This window comes from Mobula hypostoma, chromosome 23 (genome assembly GCF_963921235.1).
Source record: "Mobula hypostoma chromosome 23, sMobHyp1.1, whole genome shotgun sequence".
In the NCBI taxonomy this organism is placed as follows: Eukaryota; Metazoa; Chordata; class Chondrichthyes; order Myliobatiformes; family Myliobatidae; genus Mobula; species Mobula hypostoma.
This window is the reverse complement of record NC_086119.1, coordinates 51,539,975-51,556,577: the sequence shown is the minus strand read 5'-3', so window position 1 is coordinate 51,556,577 and position 16,603 is coordinate 51,539,975. Positions and strand designations below refer to the sequence as shown.

At 42.1% G+C, this 16,603-nt stretch overlaps 1 protein-coding gene across 1 annotated transcript in view; it reads right to left on the bottom strand.

Annotated features, from left to right (window-relative positions):
- Window positions 1–16,603, bottom strand: part of ankfy1 (ankyrin repeat and FYVE domain containing 1) — a 98,995-nt gene that overhangs the window by 24,601 nt on the left and 57,791 nt on the right. Inside the window, exons 17-19 of the mRNA XM_063031506.1 lie at window positions 14,156–14,312; window positions 12,787–12,987; window positions 1,945–2,121 (exon numbers count right to left, since the gene is read on the bottom strand). Of these exons, the coding sequence (XP_062887576.1) occupies window positions 1,945–2,121; window positions 12,787–12,987; window positions 14,156–14,312 (535 nt within the window). The remainder of the gene's footprint in view (window positions 1–1,944; window positions 2,122–12,786; window positions 12,988–14,155; window positions 14,313–16,603) is intronic.

The following is a 16,603-nucleotide window of genomic DNA, read 5'->3' as shown; positions in this document are numbered from 1 at the left end:
GAATCACATGCTTCACCCCCCCCCCACCCTCCACAGTAGAGCTCAAAAAGCAGGGAAAATTGTAAAGCATGAAAAACAAAACTGAAATATCAGCAGTTCAAAAGTATTCACCCCTCTATGCTCAGTACTTAGTTGAACCACCTCTTGCAGCTATTACAGCCAGTAATCGTTTGGATAGGACTCTACAGCTTTGCACAATGTGATGGAACAAGATTTACCCATTTCTCCTTGAAAAATTGCTCAAGCTATGTCAGGTTAGTTAGGGAGTGTCAGTGGACGGCAATTTTGTAGTCTTGCCAGGGATGTTTGATTTGGGTTAAAATCAGACTCAACCCGAGCCAGTCAAGGACATCAATTTTCATTATTTGAAGCCACTCCATGAGTGCTCTGGCAGTGTGCTTTGGGTCGTTGTCCTGTTGAAAGACTAACTTCTTCCCCAGTTTATGTTTTCTTGCAAGGCTAGCAGGTTTTTTTTTCCAGGATCCCTCTGTATTTAGCAGCATTCATCAATCATGACCTGACTTCCAGTCCCTGGTGCTGAAAAGCATCCCCATAGCATGATACTACTTCCACCATACTTTACAGTAGAGATGGTGTTACCTGGCTGATGCACAGTATTAGATTTATGCCACAAGGACCACATAGTGTTGAAGCCAAAAAGTTCTACTTTAGTCTCATCTGTCTACAAGACCTTCTTCCACATCTTTACAGTATCTTTTAAGTGACACTTTGCAAAGTCTTTATGGGCAAGTATGTGCCTTTTATTTTTTCCAGGACTTCTTCCTTGCTACCCATTTTGTGCAAGGCCTTAGAGATTGTGGAGCTATGAACTTTCTCTCCTGCTGCACTCACTGACTTCTGCAGCTCACTCAGAGTGACTGTTGGCATCACAGTAGCCTCTCTTACAAGTGCTATTCTTCTATGACAAATAATGAGAGGGGTGGCTTGACCTAGACAGTGTGGTTGTGGTTTCATATTTTTTCCACTTTTTCATGATGGACTGCGCTGAGCTTTGAGTGCCTTTGAGATGGTCCTGTTGCCTACATTTCCCTGATTTGTCTTGAATGCCTTTTTATCTTCACTTTGGTTTGGTCTGTTGAAAATCTACCACACTCTTAGATCTTACAGAGAGAGGGGGTATTTATTCTTAGAAATTCGTTGAAAACAGATCCTCCAATTTTCTACATCAACAAACTGGGCGAGTTGGTAAGGTAATACTGTATATTGTACCTGAGAAAAGTTAGCTTCGTAGTTACAGAGGGAACGAATATTTTTTCCAGCCTCAAGTTAGGTTTTTAAGTTTTAGTGAACTGTCGACAGGTTTTGGAATTTTTCTTTTGATTTGTCATGAATCACAAATGTTTTGTAGATTAGCTCAAAAATCCTACTTTAATATATTTTAAATTTAGAAAATGAGACAGTAAAATGTGAAAATAGTTGTAGGGGCTGAATACTCTTTCAAGGCACTGTATGCGTTGTTGTCTGAAACAAGGGACAATTTCCCCACAACTCAGCAAAATACAAACATTTACAGCAGCAAGCACATACAGTTCCTCACATCTGGCATTCAGTAATCTTATAAAGTTCAACATAGTTGTTGCCTTCCTAATTGCTTGTTGAATCTGCTTATTAAATTTCAGTGATTTAGGTACAATGATTGCAGCTCCCTCTAATCACACACACCATCCACTTACTCTCTATTTTAATAAAAATACAGCCTTTCTAATCTTCCTTCTGAAATTTTATCACATTTACACACCATGCCCATTCTAACAGAAGTCAAACTAAGAATCTTCCAAGGAGTTTACCACCACTATTTTTTAATAAAGCAGATCTTAAGCTACTGTGTGCACTCAATAATATATGGGAAAATAATCCAAGAACATCACAGGGAGGACAAGAATATCTCAGTGAATCCCAATAGCTATATAACCTTGTTCTTACCAGATTCCGGACTATGATCTCAGATCCTGCTTGGACAGCCAGATGTAATGGTGTAAGCTTGGATGAGTCCTGGACTCGTGAATTCACATTAGCCTGCACACTAATCAGGAATAGTACACTCTCAATGTCAGAGTTTTGCACAGCAATATGAAGGAAGTTCCTCCCCTTATTGTCAATCTGTTGAAGTATTTAAAAAAAGGAACGGGTTACTTGTAGCATACAACTCAATGAATTTCACACAATATAAAACAGAATCAAAGCAAGACTGATGTTGATTCAAAACAAAACTAGACAAGAACAAAATATTGCCAAATCTCACATTAGACTAAACCTATAAACACAAGTTATACTTTTTCTTAAAATTCTTTCTCCAACAGTCGTCTAGGAAAGAGGCAGAAATTTATCAGCAAGATAGTGCTTGGATGTGTACATGTGTACATAGTTTGTTGGGCTACAATGGAAGATAGGCTTAGCATTTTTTAAGATTGGAATACCTTTCTCCTGTAATTGTAAACTTTGTCATTCCCTGGATTCTTAATCAATACAATAACCTGGGGTTCTTAGGTTACTAAGGCATTTTGGTAATGTTGTATTGCTTTGTCCAAACATTCTGCCAAATTGCCCTTTTTTGTTATTTTTAATGAAAAATCCTTCAGTATATAAAACCTACTTAATTTACTATTTACTATCGATTTGTACTCCAGGGAGCGGAAAAGCACAGAATCAAATATCGCTGTGATGATTGTACGCTCTAGTATCAATTGTCTGGCAACAATAAAGTAAAGTAAGTAATTGTCAAGGAGTTTTATTCCACATTAAGGCAGGTCTATGCTAGGAACAAAACACCCAACAGAATGGACAAATAACGAATGTGCAAAAGACGACAAACTCTGCAAATACAAAGTAATAATAGTAAATAAGCAATACATATTAAGAACATGAGACGAAGAATCTTTGGAAGCGAGTCCGTTGGTTGTGGAAACAGTTCAATGATGGGGCGAGTGAAATTATTCCCTCTGGTTGAAAAGCCTGATGGTTGAAGGTTAATAACTATTCCTGTACCTGGTAGTGTGGGTCCTGAGGCTCCTGTACCACCTTCCTGATGGCAGAAGTGAGAAGAGAGCATGGCCAAGGTGGTGGGGAGCCCTGTTGATGAATGCTGTTTTCTTGGACAGCACTCGGTATAAATGGGCTGAGTCGCAGGGAGGGCTTTACCCGTGATGGGCTGGGCCATATCCAATACTTTTTGTGGGCTTTTCCCTTCAAGGGCATTGGTGTTTCCATATCAGGCCATGATGCACCAGTCGATCTTCCCTCCACCACACATTTATGGAAGTTTGTCAAAGTTTTAAATGACATGCTGAATATTCCCAAAGGTCTAAGGAAGTAGAGACATTGCTATGCTTTCTTCGTGATGGCACGTACCTACTGGACCCAGGAAAGGTCCTCCGAAATCCTCTAGGGACTCATTCCACCAAGATGCAACATAGAGCGTCATAGGAAGTCAATTCCTGCCTGTGGCCATCAAACTTTACAACTCCTCCCTTGGAGGGTCAGACACCCTGAGTCAATAGGCTGGTCCTGGACTTATTTCCTGGCATAATTTACATATTACTATTTAATTATTTATGGTTTTATTACTATTTAATTATTCATGGTGCAACTGTAACGAAAACCAATCTCCCCCGGGATCAATAAAGTATGACTATGACTAAATGATAACACAAATTTAAAATTGCTGATCCTCTCCACCTCTGATCCTCCAATGAAGACTGGCTCATGGACTTCCGGTTTCCTCTTCCTGAAGTCAATAATTAGCTCTTTGATCTTGCTGGCATTGACTGAGAAGTTGTGGTGGCACCAGTCAGCCAGATTTTCAATCTCCCTCCTAGATGCTGATTCATCACTACCTTGAATTCAGCCAACAGCAGTTCATATTCGTCGGCAAACTTAAGAACAGAATTGTCGCTGTTAAGTATAGAGCGAAAAGAGCAGGGGGATAAGCACACAGCCTTGTGGTGCACCTGTGCTGATAGAGATTGTGGGGATGCCTTTGCCAATCTGCACAGACAGGGGTCTGCATGTGAGGAAATTGAGGATCCCATTGCACAAGCAGATATTGAGACCAAGGTCTTGAAGCTTGATTAATTTTGAGGGGATGATGGTATTGAATGCAGAGCTGTAGTCAATGAAGAGTATCCTGTTGTGTGCACCTTCACTGTCCAGATGTTCTAGGGTTGAATGAAGATACAATGAAATGGCATCTGCTGTTGATCCGTTGTGACGGTAGGCAAATTGGAGTGGATCCAAGTCATTTCTCAGGCAAGAGTTGATGCGTTTCATCACCAACCTTTCAAAACACTTCACCACAGTGGATGCAAGTGCTACTAAACAAAAGTCATTGAGGTAGGTTACCACATTCCTCTTGGGCACTGGTGCAATGGAAGCTTGCTTAAAGCAGGTGGATAGCTCAGACTGCTGAAGCCAGTCATTAAAGACATTGGTGAACACAGCAGTCAGTTGATCAACACTACTCAGCCAGGTGCCCCTTCGAGGCTGGATGCTTTGAGGATTCACTCTGCTGAAGGATGTTTCCACGTTGGCCTCAGAGGCTGAAATCACAGGGTCATCAGAGGCTGTTGGAGTTCCTGAAGGTGCCTCCATGTTTGAACAGTCAAATTAAGCACAAAAGACATTAAGCTCATCTGGGAGCAAAGTATTGCACCCATGACGCTTGGCTTCACTTTGCAACAGATGATAGCGTTCAAACCTTACCACAGCTGTTGAGCATCCTTCAGTGATACAAGTTTGATCCAGAATTGCCACTTTGCATGCAAGATGGCTTTCTAGAGATCATACCTGGACCTCTTGTACTTTAATGGGTTGCCACTGAGCTGGCCCTCAGCAGATTGTGGATATCACGGTTCATTCAGGGCTTCTGGTTGGGGAAGATTTGGTGGGGATAAATTTGTCTATGACTATTCTTATAAACTGCTGTTTTAATGAGTCAGTAGTATGGAAGGCAAATGCAAGGGGATTATACAATCATGGACACTGAGATGGATGTATGTAACATGCCGGAAATGATGAACAGAAGGAAGGAGGAATAGTAAAGGTTCTGGCAGCTTTAAAAGTGGATAAATTATTGGATCCCAATAAAATGTGTACCAAACTTTTAGAAGAAAGGGAAGGAATCATGTTAGCTCAAACATCTTGCAATGCTCTTGAGCTATAGACATGATACCAGAGAGGCAGAAGGTTGGTGTGACGTTGTAGTTTGAAAAACAGGTACACAAGTTAGTCTGATATTGGTGCTGTATAAATAAAGAAGGGTCAAGGGGACTGCATAAATCACTATTCAGGTTAATCAAGGACTGTTGGCATGCTGTTAAAAGACTACATCTGATGAAATCAACTGAATTTAAGGGCCCCATGGTTTTACAGGAAAGTTACTAGCATGGATTGAAGATTGGCTGACTAGCAGGAGGCAAAGAGTGGGAATAAAAGGGGTTTTTCCTGTCTGGCTGCCAGTGACGAGTGGTGTTCCACTGGGGTCAGTGTTGGGAATGCTTCTTCTCACGATTTTGATGACAGAATTGATGGGTTTGTGGCCAAGTTCGAAGACAATATGAAGATAAGTGGAGGTGTAGGTCGTGTTGAAGAAACTGAGGCATAGAGTCATAGAAAAGCCCCTCAGCTCATCTAGCCCATGCCAAACCATTTAAACTGCCAACTCTTATTGATCTGCCTGGACCACAGCTCTCCATACCACTACCATCCTTGTACCTATCCAAACTTCTCTGCAAGCAGAGCTTGCATACACCACTTGCACCAGCAACTCGTTCCACACTCACAACCCTCTGAATGAATATGTTTCCCCTCATGAGCCCTTTAAACTTTTCACCCTCCACTCTTAACCCATGACCAAGTCTACAGAAGGACTTGACACAGATTAGGAAAATGGGCAAAGTAGTTGCAGATGGAATATAGTATAAGGAAGTGAATGGTCATGCACTTTGGTGGAAGGAATAATGACGGACCCCTTTCTAAAAAAAAGGGGAGAAAATTCAGAAATCAGAGGTGAAAAGGAACTTAGTAGTTCGTATGCAGGGTTCCCTAAAGGTTAATTTGCAGACTGAGTCAGTGGTAAGGAAGGCAAATGTGATGTTAGCTTTCAATTTGAAAGGACAGAATATAAAAGCAAGGATGTAATGCTGAGGTTTTCTAAGGCATTGGTCAGACCACACTTAAGATTATGGTGTGCAGTTCTCTTATCTAAGGAAAGATGTTTTGACATTGGAGAGGGTCCAAATGAGGCTGATGAGAATGATTCTGGGGTTATTGTAAGGAGTGCTCAATGACTATGGAGTTTAGAAGAATAAACCTACAGAATATTGAAAGTCCAAGTTAGTTAGAGTGGATGTGTTGAGGATGTTTCCTACAGTGGGGAAGTCTAGGACCAAAGGGCCCAGCCTCAGAATAGTGGGCAATCCCTTTGGAACAGAGATGAGAAGGAATTTCTTTAGCCAGAGGGTGTTGAATCTGTAGAATTCATTGCCACAGATGGCTAGGCTATGGAGGTCAAGTCACTGGGTATATTTAAAGCAGAGGTTGATGAGCTCTTGATTAGTAAGAGTGTCAAAAATTATGGGAGAAGGCAGGAGAATGGTGTTGAGAAAATAATAAATCAGCCATGATGGAATAGCAGAGCAGACTTGACTTGATAGCCCAAATGTCCTAATTCTGCTCCTATGTCCTACTGTCTTATGGTTGAGTGGCTGAAGGGATCGTGCAGGAGGATGGGTTCCAGGTTCTTGGATCACTGGGAAATTTACGAGAAAGGTGCTACCTGAAAAATTAGTACAGATTGCAGTTTGTACCAGTACAAGTGGGATTAAGACCCTTGCTGGAAAGAATATTAGCATCAGTAGGAAGATTTAAATTGTGTTGACATGGAAACGGGCCTCAGTGATAGTTTGTGAAGAACTGAAGACAAACATTTAGTAGATCCAGCAGTCAGTTCAAGCAAGGAAGTGCACATCAAGGGAGTTCAAAGTTAAATTATAGGTACTGTATTTTAGTGCAAGGAACACCGTTAGTAAAGTAGATGAACTCATACTTTAATCAACACAAGGGTCCGCAATATTGTTGTCATCACTGATTGTGCTACAGACATCCCAACAGACTGCAGGAGGGAGAGGAACATATGGAAGATGGAGCGGTGCAACAAAAATAGGGTTAGTGTACTGGGGCTTTTAATTTTCCCAATATTAACATCAAGGGCTGAGATGGGATGGAATTTTTGAGATGTTTCCGGGAAAGCATTTTACACAATATGTCGACAGATCAATGAGAGAAAGAAAATTTACTGGATCTTTTCTTGGCAACATGGCTTTGTTAAGGACAGATCCCATCAATTTGTTTGAATTCTTTGAAGAGGGAAAAAGTTTCAGTGGGCAGGGTAGTAAACATTGTTTACATGGACTTTAGTAATGTCTTTGTCACCCGATATGGGAGATGAGTTCAAAAGGTTAGGGCCCATGGGATCCAAGACAAGTTGGCAAAACTAACTTGACAATAGGAAACAGAAGCCTATGGCAGAGGGCTGTTTTGCAATGAGATGCCTGTGAGAGTTAGGCGTTGGGACCCTTGCTGTTTGTAACATACAAACATAAATGAAATGGTTGTGGATGTTGAAGTGGGAGGCATGGCTAAAGAATTTGCAGATGACCCAATGTTTGGCGGAGTTGTTAATAGTGTCTTAGATTTCAAGACATAGTGATGTATATTCATGAAATGGGCTGAAAAATGGCAGGTGGAATTTAATTCAGACAACTGTAAGGTGATACATTCTGGGATACTAATGAGGCTAGGACATACATGGTGTATGGTAAGGTCTTCAGGAGTATCAGGGAACAGAGAATTTGGAGTACAGGTTCATGGATCTCTGAAGGTGGCAAGCATGTTAGATTACAATGTTAAGGGGCATATGTGATAATGTGATAATAGCTTTTATTAGTCAGAATATCAAATATAGAAGAAAGAAGATTATGCTCCAATTTTATGAAACCTTGGTCAGACCTCAGATGGAATACTGTATGTAGTTCTAGTAACCATGCTACAAAGGCATGACAGCACTGGTGAGGGTGCAGAGACGAAGTTTATCAGGATGTTGTCCGGGATGCAGCACTTCAGTTACAAGGGGTGACCAGAAAATGCAAGTCTGTTCTCCCTAATAGAAGCAGTTAGGAGGAGTATGATTGAGGTATACAGGATTGAAGGGTATAGGTAGGGTCAACTTCCCTAAATCAGGATATGAATAAAACTAGAGGATGCAGATTTTGGATAAAGGAACAGTTTTGTAGGGGATCCTAGGGGACCTTCTTCATCCGTAGTAACAGTACCTGGAATGCAGTGCCCAAGAGAATGGTTGACGCTGGATTGTCCACAACATTTAAGTATCTAGATGAAAGCTATCAAAGCTTACAATGGGTTCAGGAACAACCAGAAAAGTGTCAGATGGAATTTCATGCAGACAAGTATGTGGTGCTGTACTTTGGGAGGTCAAATCAGGGTGGAGCTTGCAGTGAATGGTGGGACATGAAGGAATGCATTAGAAGAGAGGGATCTAAGAATATAGACACTTAATTCCTTGAAAGTGGTTACAGGTCGATAGTGTTGTAAAGAAAGCTTTTGACACATTGGCCTTCATAGATCAGAGTATTAAGTTGGGATATTCGTTGAAGCTGTATAAGACGTTGAGGCCTAATATGGAGCATCATGTGCAGTCCTGGTCACATAATTACAGGAAAGATATCAATAAAATTGAAAGAGTACCGAGAAAATTTACAAGGATGCCCAGACTTGAGGATACAAGTTAAGGTTGAATAGATTAGGACTTTATCAAATTCTACGATACTCCAGAGAAAAGAGGTATACAAAATTATGAGGGCAATAAAGAGGGTAAATGCAAGCAGGCTTTTTCCACTGAGGTTGGGTGAGACTAGAGCTAGAGGTCATAGGTTAATGGTGAAAGATGAAATATAATTTCATAATATTATGAAATATTTTATTATGAGGAGGAGAAGGTGGTGACGCGATGCAGCTTGCGCGGCCACTCCAGTGAATGATATCTGTAATCTGTCAAGTAGGGTACCGTGCACCATTCTGATTTGATGGAGACAAATGTGGGAGAACGGAGGAACATCTGGAGAAACTTCTGAAACGTCTTTTTCGCTGCCGCTGTTACTGTGTGATCTGGAATCTCCGGAGGGGAAGGCCCCGAATCCTCGGCTTTGCTTGTTGCTCAGTGGCCGGGGCGGGGTCGAAGCGCTCGGCAGAGATGGTGCTCAGCGTCGAAGGGCTGGTTGGAGGCTCAAAGTTTTCGGACGGACTCAGAGTCGGCTGGGGTCGGGTGCTTTGAAAGCATCGACAGTTCTCAGTGCCTGGAGGTTTATGGCAGAGAGTGTTTCTCCCTTCTGCCGCCTGCTATCGGGGACTATCGAGAGTCGATCAAAACTTTGAGACTTTCTTTTACCGTTCCCATGGTCTGTTCTTTATGAAATTATGGTATTGCTTTGCACTGCTGCAACTATATGTTATAATTATGTGGTCTTGTCAGTGTTAGTCTTTAGATTAATCTAATCTAATAATTGGGGCTGCATGGTAGCATGTGGGTAGCATAATGCTATTATAGCACCAGTGATGTGTGTTTAATTCACGCCCCTATCTGTAAGGAGTTTGTACACTCTCCCCATGACTGCATGGGTTTCCTCTGGGTGCTCTGGTTTCCTCCCACAGTCCAAAGATGTACAGGTTAGGTTAATTGGTCACATGGGCGCAGTAGGACAGTATGGACTCATTGGGCTAGAAGGACTTGTTACTCTGCTGTTACCTCTAAATAAAATATTTAAGGGGAACCTGAGGGGGAACATTTTCACTCAGAGGGTGGTGAATGTTAGGCACAGGATGTACTTAATGAATTGGCCACTGAGTGCATGAGACACTTGGCATTACCAGCCTAGAATACGAATACAGTAGTGGGGAGTTTTGACTTCCCAAAGATTGACTTTAAATTGTCTGAGTGACATATACTGGCCATCCAAGAAAAGTCTTTGACATGACATTTAGATAGCACTAATAGAGACAGGTTAGCATTTGGCCTTATTTTTAGGAAGCAAAACTAGGCAGGTGGTGGTGGTATTGGTGGGTCAGATTTGGGTGTATCTGGCTTTGACATGCCAAAGCCAGACATTTTCTGTAACTAAGGATGGGATACATATTGCATCTAGTCTTTCAGCAACATGACATTCAAGCCTAGAGGCCTAATTTATTTAAAACACACCTGAAATTTACTTTTTAATTTGATATTTGTAATTTGTGTTGGGAGAATATTTAGAATGTGTATTTGGCTGTTCGAAAAGTGCCTGATTGGAGATTTGGAAAAGCTGTCAGAAGGCTATCAGGTCAGTGCGTACGTGTAGATTTTGTTTCCTTCACAGCAGCTTAGTCATCACTCGTTGACCTCTTCACTTTGTGGGCATGTATTGTGGATATGTGAGGAGTACAGTGCAGTGGTGTGGCCACAGGGCAAGTGTGGAGGGTGGCTATGATCCCTTAACCAAGGTACAGCACAGCACTGTACCTTCTGGTTCCCATACTTCACAAAAGGAGGAGAGGTTAATGAGGATGCTGTCTGGGCTGAAGTTTGAGCTACAAGTACAGACCATCTAGTCAGGTGTTGTTTTCCATAGAACAGGGTAGACTGAGGGGTGATTAACAGTGCTGAAATTATGAGGAGAGACAGGGTCTATAGGATAGGATAAGATAGGATCTATTTGCTTTGAGAAAGGAAAAGAATGCATAGCAGTCGAACTCAGTTCCTGAAGAGAAAAGGGGGGTTTGGAGGCAGAAAGGTACGTCCTATTAAAAAATATCCGGATGACTGTATGGAAAACCTTGGCATTTCCTCAAAGGGACTCACTAGAGGACTGTGCATCTTGAACATCATCAAGTTAATTCTGCTAAACCATGTCTACGCCCACCTGGACAAGCCAGCGAGCACTGTGAGGGTCATGTTTTTTGACTTCTCCAGTGCGTTCAACACCATCCGCCCTGCTCTGCTGGGGGAGAAACTGACAGCGATGCAGGTGGATGCTTCCCTGGTATCATGGATTCTTGATTACCTGACTGGCAGACCACAGTACGTGTGCTTGCAACACTGTGTGTCCGACAGAGTGATCAGCAGCACTGGGGCGCCACAGGGGACTGTCTTGTCTCCCTTTCTCTTCACCATTTACACCTCGGACTTCAACTACTGCACAGAGTCTTGTCATCTTCAGAAGTTTTCGGATGACTCTGCCATAGTTGGATGCATCAGCAAGGGAGATGAGGCTGAGTACAGGGCTACGGTAGGAAACTTTGTCACATGGTGTGAGCAGAATTATCTGCAGCTTAATGTGAAAAAGACTAAGGAGCTGGTGGTAGACCTAAGGAGAGCTAAGGTACCGGTGACCCCTGTTTCCATCCAGGGAGTCAGTGTGGACATGGTGGAGGATTAAAAATACCTGGGGATATGAATTGACAATAAACTGGACTGGTCAAAGAACACTGAGGCTGTCTACAAGAAGGGTCAGAGCCGTCTCTATTTCCTGAGGAGACTGAGGTCCTTTAACATCTGCCGGACGATGCTGAGGATGTTCTACGAGTCTGTGGTGGCCAGTGCTATCATGTTTGCTGTTGTGTGCTGGGGCAGCAGGCTGAGGGTAGCAGACGCCAACAGAATCAATAAACTCATTCGTAAGGCCAGTGATGTTGTGGGGATGGAACTGGACTCTCTGATGGTGGTGTCTGAAAAGAGGATGCTGTCTAAGTTGCATGCCATCTTGGTCAATGTCTCCCATCCACTACATAATGTACTGGGTGGGCACAGGAGTACATTCAACCAGAGACTCATTCCACCGAGATGCAGCACAGAGCGTCATAGGAAGTCATTTCTGCCTGTGGCCATCAAACTTTACAACTCCTCCCTTGGAGGGTCAGACACCCTGAGCCGATAGGCTGGTCCTGGACTTATTTCATAATTTACTGACATAATTTACATATTACTATTTAACTATTTATGGTTCTATTACTATTATTTATGGAGCAACTGTAACGAAAACCAATTTCCCCCGGGATCAATAAAGTATGACTATGACTCTGAATTCTGCAGCTCTTTCCTCTGTGGTGGAGCATAATGCCAGAAGCCACCTCTTCACATCCTGCAAAGCTTCCTGATTACCCACAGATCTCGATAAAGGACGCTTACAGGCTATAGATCTGGTCAAAATTGTGCAGACAAATGTCGAAAGCAAGCAGTACACATGCTCAATGTGAGGACTCCTATTGATCAAACAACCATAATGACAAACCAACACCTGTTCAACACGAGGGTACCAATCTCCATCTCATAAATAATTCCCCATCGAGCCTATTCCTGTGGCATGATAAAACTGATGTGGCTCAGAAGTTTAAGTGCAGATTTCATGTTATGGGCATGTGGACATTGGAATGTAACCACTTAATACTCATTAGTTCATGAATATGAGAGGCTTCACATTTAAATGTAAATAGTGGATTGAAAAGAATGGCTCAAAGTCACACTGCTTAGAAACATACTGGTACAACACCCCTGATGCAAAAGAACTTCTTTCAATTAGCTTGAACAAACAGAATCAGCAGGACTCCAATATTGGGTCTAATTGCTCCAGTTCACATTTCCAACCGAAGCATGAACCTCAGCAAACAACTGTAACCCTTTCTGGAAATACAAAGACATGATGGTGATTCCCATGCTCTTGCCTGTTCAGCCGCTCCTGGCTCTCGTTTGAGGATCGACTCTGCAGCCTTGTTGTTCTTGTAGGTCATTGCACAGGCAAAGGGCGTCATACCCTGGCGATCCCGAATGTTTAACCGGATGGCAGGGTGTGATATCAGAAGCTGAATTATAACACTGTGCTGGTTGCTAATGGCAACGTGAATTGGAGTTCTTCCCTCCGCATCCTTGTAAAAAGGTAAAAAGAAACATTAAATATGATTCACCTATCACAACAGAATTGTACGAAAAACATATAGAGGAGCTCCCTGCAAATTTCACATACCACTTTCAGGACACAAGATACCAATTACAAAAATTCACTGCTGATGTAGTTGCATATATAATACTGTCAGATTACTAACCTGCCCAGGTCACAAACCTAAAATCACCCCATAAGTAAGAACAGGCAGTTGGGAAACCAGTGGAATGGACTTGCTGGCTGTTTGATGGATTGGACATCTTCTGAAGAAAAGCACATGGAACAAGGCGTACCCATGTGCCTTTTCTCCCATCCTTCCACAAAACAACTGGGAAGGGGGGGCTGAAAGGAGCCGAGAGCTCTCAGTTGACTTATTTACTCACTCATGAAGTCAGTGACGCTGGCTAGTAGCTACTCTTTTCAGCCTGCTCACTCTCCCATCACAGCAGTCTCTGCGATCCTCTTCCATGCACTGCTTGTTCCTGACTTATGAACAGTTTCAGTTACAGATCTGCTGTAACCTGGGAGCTGCCTGTAAAGTCATTTCTAAATACAGTGGGTTCCATTTAATTGCATCATCGGTTAATTGGAGTAGCTAACTGAAATCTCCCATGACCATTGTAACATTGCCCCTTTTATAAACCCTTTTCTGTCTCCCGTTGTAATTTATACCCCATATCCTGACTACAAGGGAAGGGATGGCATATTTAAATCCAGTTTGTATGTTCTCCCCAATGACTGCGTGGGTTTCCTCCGGGTGCTCCAGTTTCCTCCCACACTCCAAAGATGTACCAGTTGATTGGCTAATTGATTAATTTGGGAGATTGCTGCGCAGAGTGGCTTGTATGCCCAGAAGGGCCTATTTCACACTGCACCTCAATAAACAAATACTATTTTAAAATATTTATTTATTAATTGAGGTACATTGTAGAATAGGCCCTTCCAACCCTTCAAACCACGCCACCCAGCAATCCCCAGATTTAATTCTAGCCTAATCACAAGACAACTTACAACGATCAATTAACCTACCAACCAGTACGTCTTTGGACTGTGGGAGGAAACCAGAGGAAGCAGACATGGGCAGTACGTACAATCTCCTTCCAGGCAGCAGCAGGCACATGCTCATGGACTAAATCACACACTCTGCCACTGACCTGAGTATTCACATTGGCACCGAACTCCAAAAGGCACTGTACCACTTCTTCAAGGCCCCAGCTTGCTGCCATGTGCAATGGTGTTTGACCATCTCGGGCTTCCTCATCCCCCTCACCATTTGGCCCTGGTCGTCTAGGACTGTTACCATCACATCCACTGTTAAAGAGACATGTTACTGTAGCAATAAAGAACAACTGATTGGCAACTTAACTAATTTTTTAGATTTCTTTTATACAATACTGAATCATTCCAAAGTTTCTCCATAGTTATGAAAAGATTGAAGCTATTAATCGGTTCACACATTTTAGACACTGTAGTGGCTTTTCGAATTTTCACTGATTAAGAACATTTTGGCAATATTGGCTTTGATTTGCATTCCCAAGGAATTTTGTACTGGCAAGTTTCTCTCAAAATGCAATAGCTTTCCTTCAATCAAATTAGGTGTTTGCAGACAGATTTATTTGTAGATTAACTATGGAGCTGCTGGTGAAGACGAAGTGTTGAAATAACCAGCTGGTAGCAATGTTGATCAACTGAATTCAAGAACTACCTGCAAAAAGATCCTGAGCATCAATTTCCCTCTTGAAAGAATAATGAAGGTCACTTGGTGTAGAAAAGTATTATTCCATTATAATAGGAAACCAATATATTACAAGTACATTAGATTGATACACAAAACTTTGTCCCCCTTCAAAAAGTAAACACTTTTGCAAGCAAATTTCATAAAGCCACAAGATATTGCAAAAATCTGCTCCACCATTCAATCATGACTGATTTTTTTCGTACCCAACCTCATTCTCCTGTGTTCTGCACATAACCCTTAACCCCCTTATCAATCAAGAACCTATCTCTGCCTCTATAACATTTCATGGCAATGAATTCCACATATTCATCACTCTGGATAAATTTATCATGTCAGTGCTAAAGAGATGTCCCTTTATTCTGAGGCTGTGCCTTTGGATCCTAGAACCTCTTACTAATAGAAACATCTTCTCCATGTCCAATACCTTGGTCCTTCAGTATTCGATAGGTTTCAATGAGATTCCACCCCACGCCCCCCCTCCCCCCAGTCTTCTGAACTTCAAGTACAGGCCTAGAGACATCAAACGCTCCTCACATGTTTAAGTTTAAGCCTTTCATTTGTGACTCTCTTTCGGACAGCACATCTTTCTTTAGATACAAGGCCCAAATTGCTCTCAAAATTACAAATGCAGTCTGGCTAACACATAATAAATAGTAAATCCTTGCTTTTAGGTTCTAGTCCTCTCGAAACATCATTGCATTTGCCTTCCTTACAACAAACTCAACCTGCAAGTTAACCTTAAGGGGATCCTGAACTAGGTACTCCAAGTACTGTATCTTTGCACCTCCAATTACTGACTACTCTCCCAATTTAAAAAATAGTCTACACCTTTATTCGTCCTACCAGTGTATGACACCACACTTCCCTATGCTGTATTCCATCTGCCATTCTCCTAATCAGTCCAAGTCTTTCTGCAGACTCCCTACACCACCTCTTTCACTCACCTTTGTATCATCTGCGCTATAACGTCATTAGTTCCTTCAGCCAGACCATTAATGCATGAAGTGAAAAGTTGCGATCCCGAGACTGGCTCCTGTGGAACTCCACTAATCACCTGCAGTCATGCTGAAAAGGACCACTTTATACCCATTCCCTGCCTTCTCTTCTGCCAGTCAACTGATCTTCCATCTATTGCCTCAAACACCAAGGGCTCTGCTTTAGCAGCTTCCTGTGTGGCACCTTTGTAAGGTCCTTCTGAAAATCCATGTACATAACAGCCACTGACTCTCCTTTGTCTATTTTACTTGATCCTGCTCAAAGAATTCTAACAGATTTGTTAGGCAAGATCTCCCCTTAATGAAACCTTATTGGCATCTATTTTATTATGTACTTCCAAGTATTCTGAACTTCCATCTTTAATAATGAACTCTAAAGTCTTACTGGCCATTGAGGTCAGGCTAACTAGTCTTTAATTCCCTGTCTTTTGCCTCCAGTGGTGTGATTTTGCAGTCTTCTGGGACCCTCCCTGACTCCAGTGATTCTTGAATGATCACTATTCACACCTCCACAATCTCTTCAGCCACATTTTTCAGAACTTCTGGATATAGTTCATCTGGTACAGGTGGTTTACCCATTCACAGGCCTTTCAAATTCCCAGCACCTGCTCATAACAGACAATATACTCAACTCTCCCTAACTCTCTTAAATTCCTGCAAGTTACTGGTGTCTGCCACAAAGAAGACTGATGTGAAGTACCCATTCAGTTCCTCTGCAATTTCTGTGCCCCACCACTACTTCCCAGCAGTTCAATGTCCATTCCTGCCTCTTATTTTTAAGCTATAAAAATAGCAATCTTATATTATTGGCTAGTTTACTCTCATTTCATCTTGTGCCCCTCACCCCGCCCACACTGTAAATAAATTTA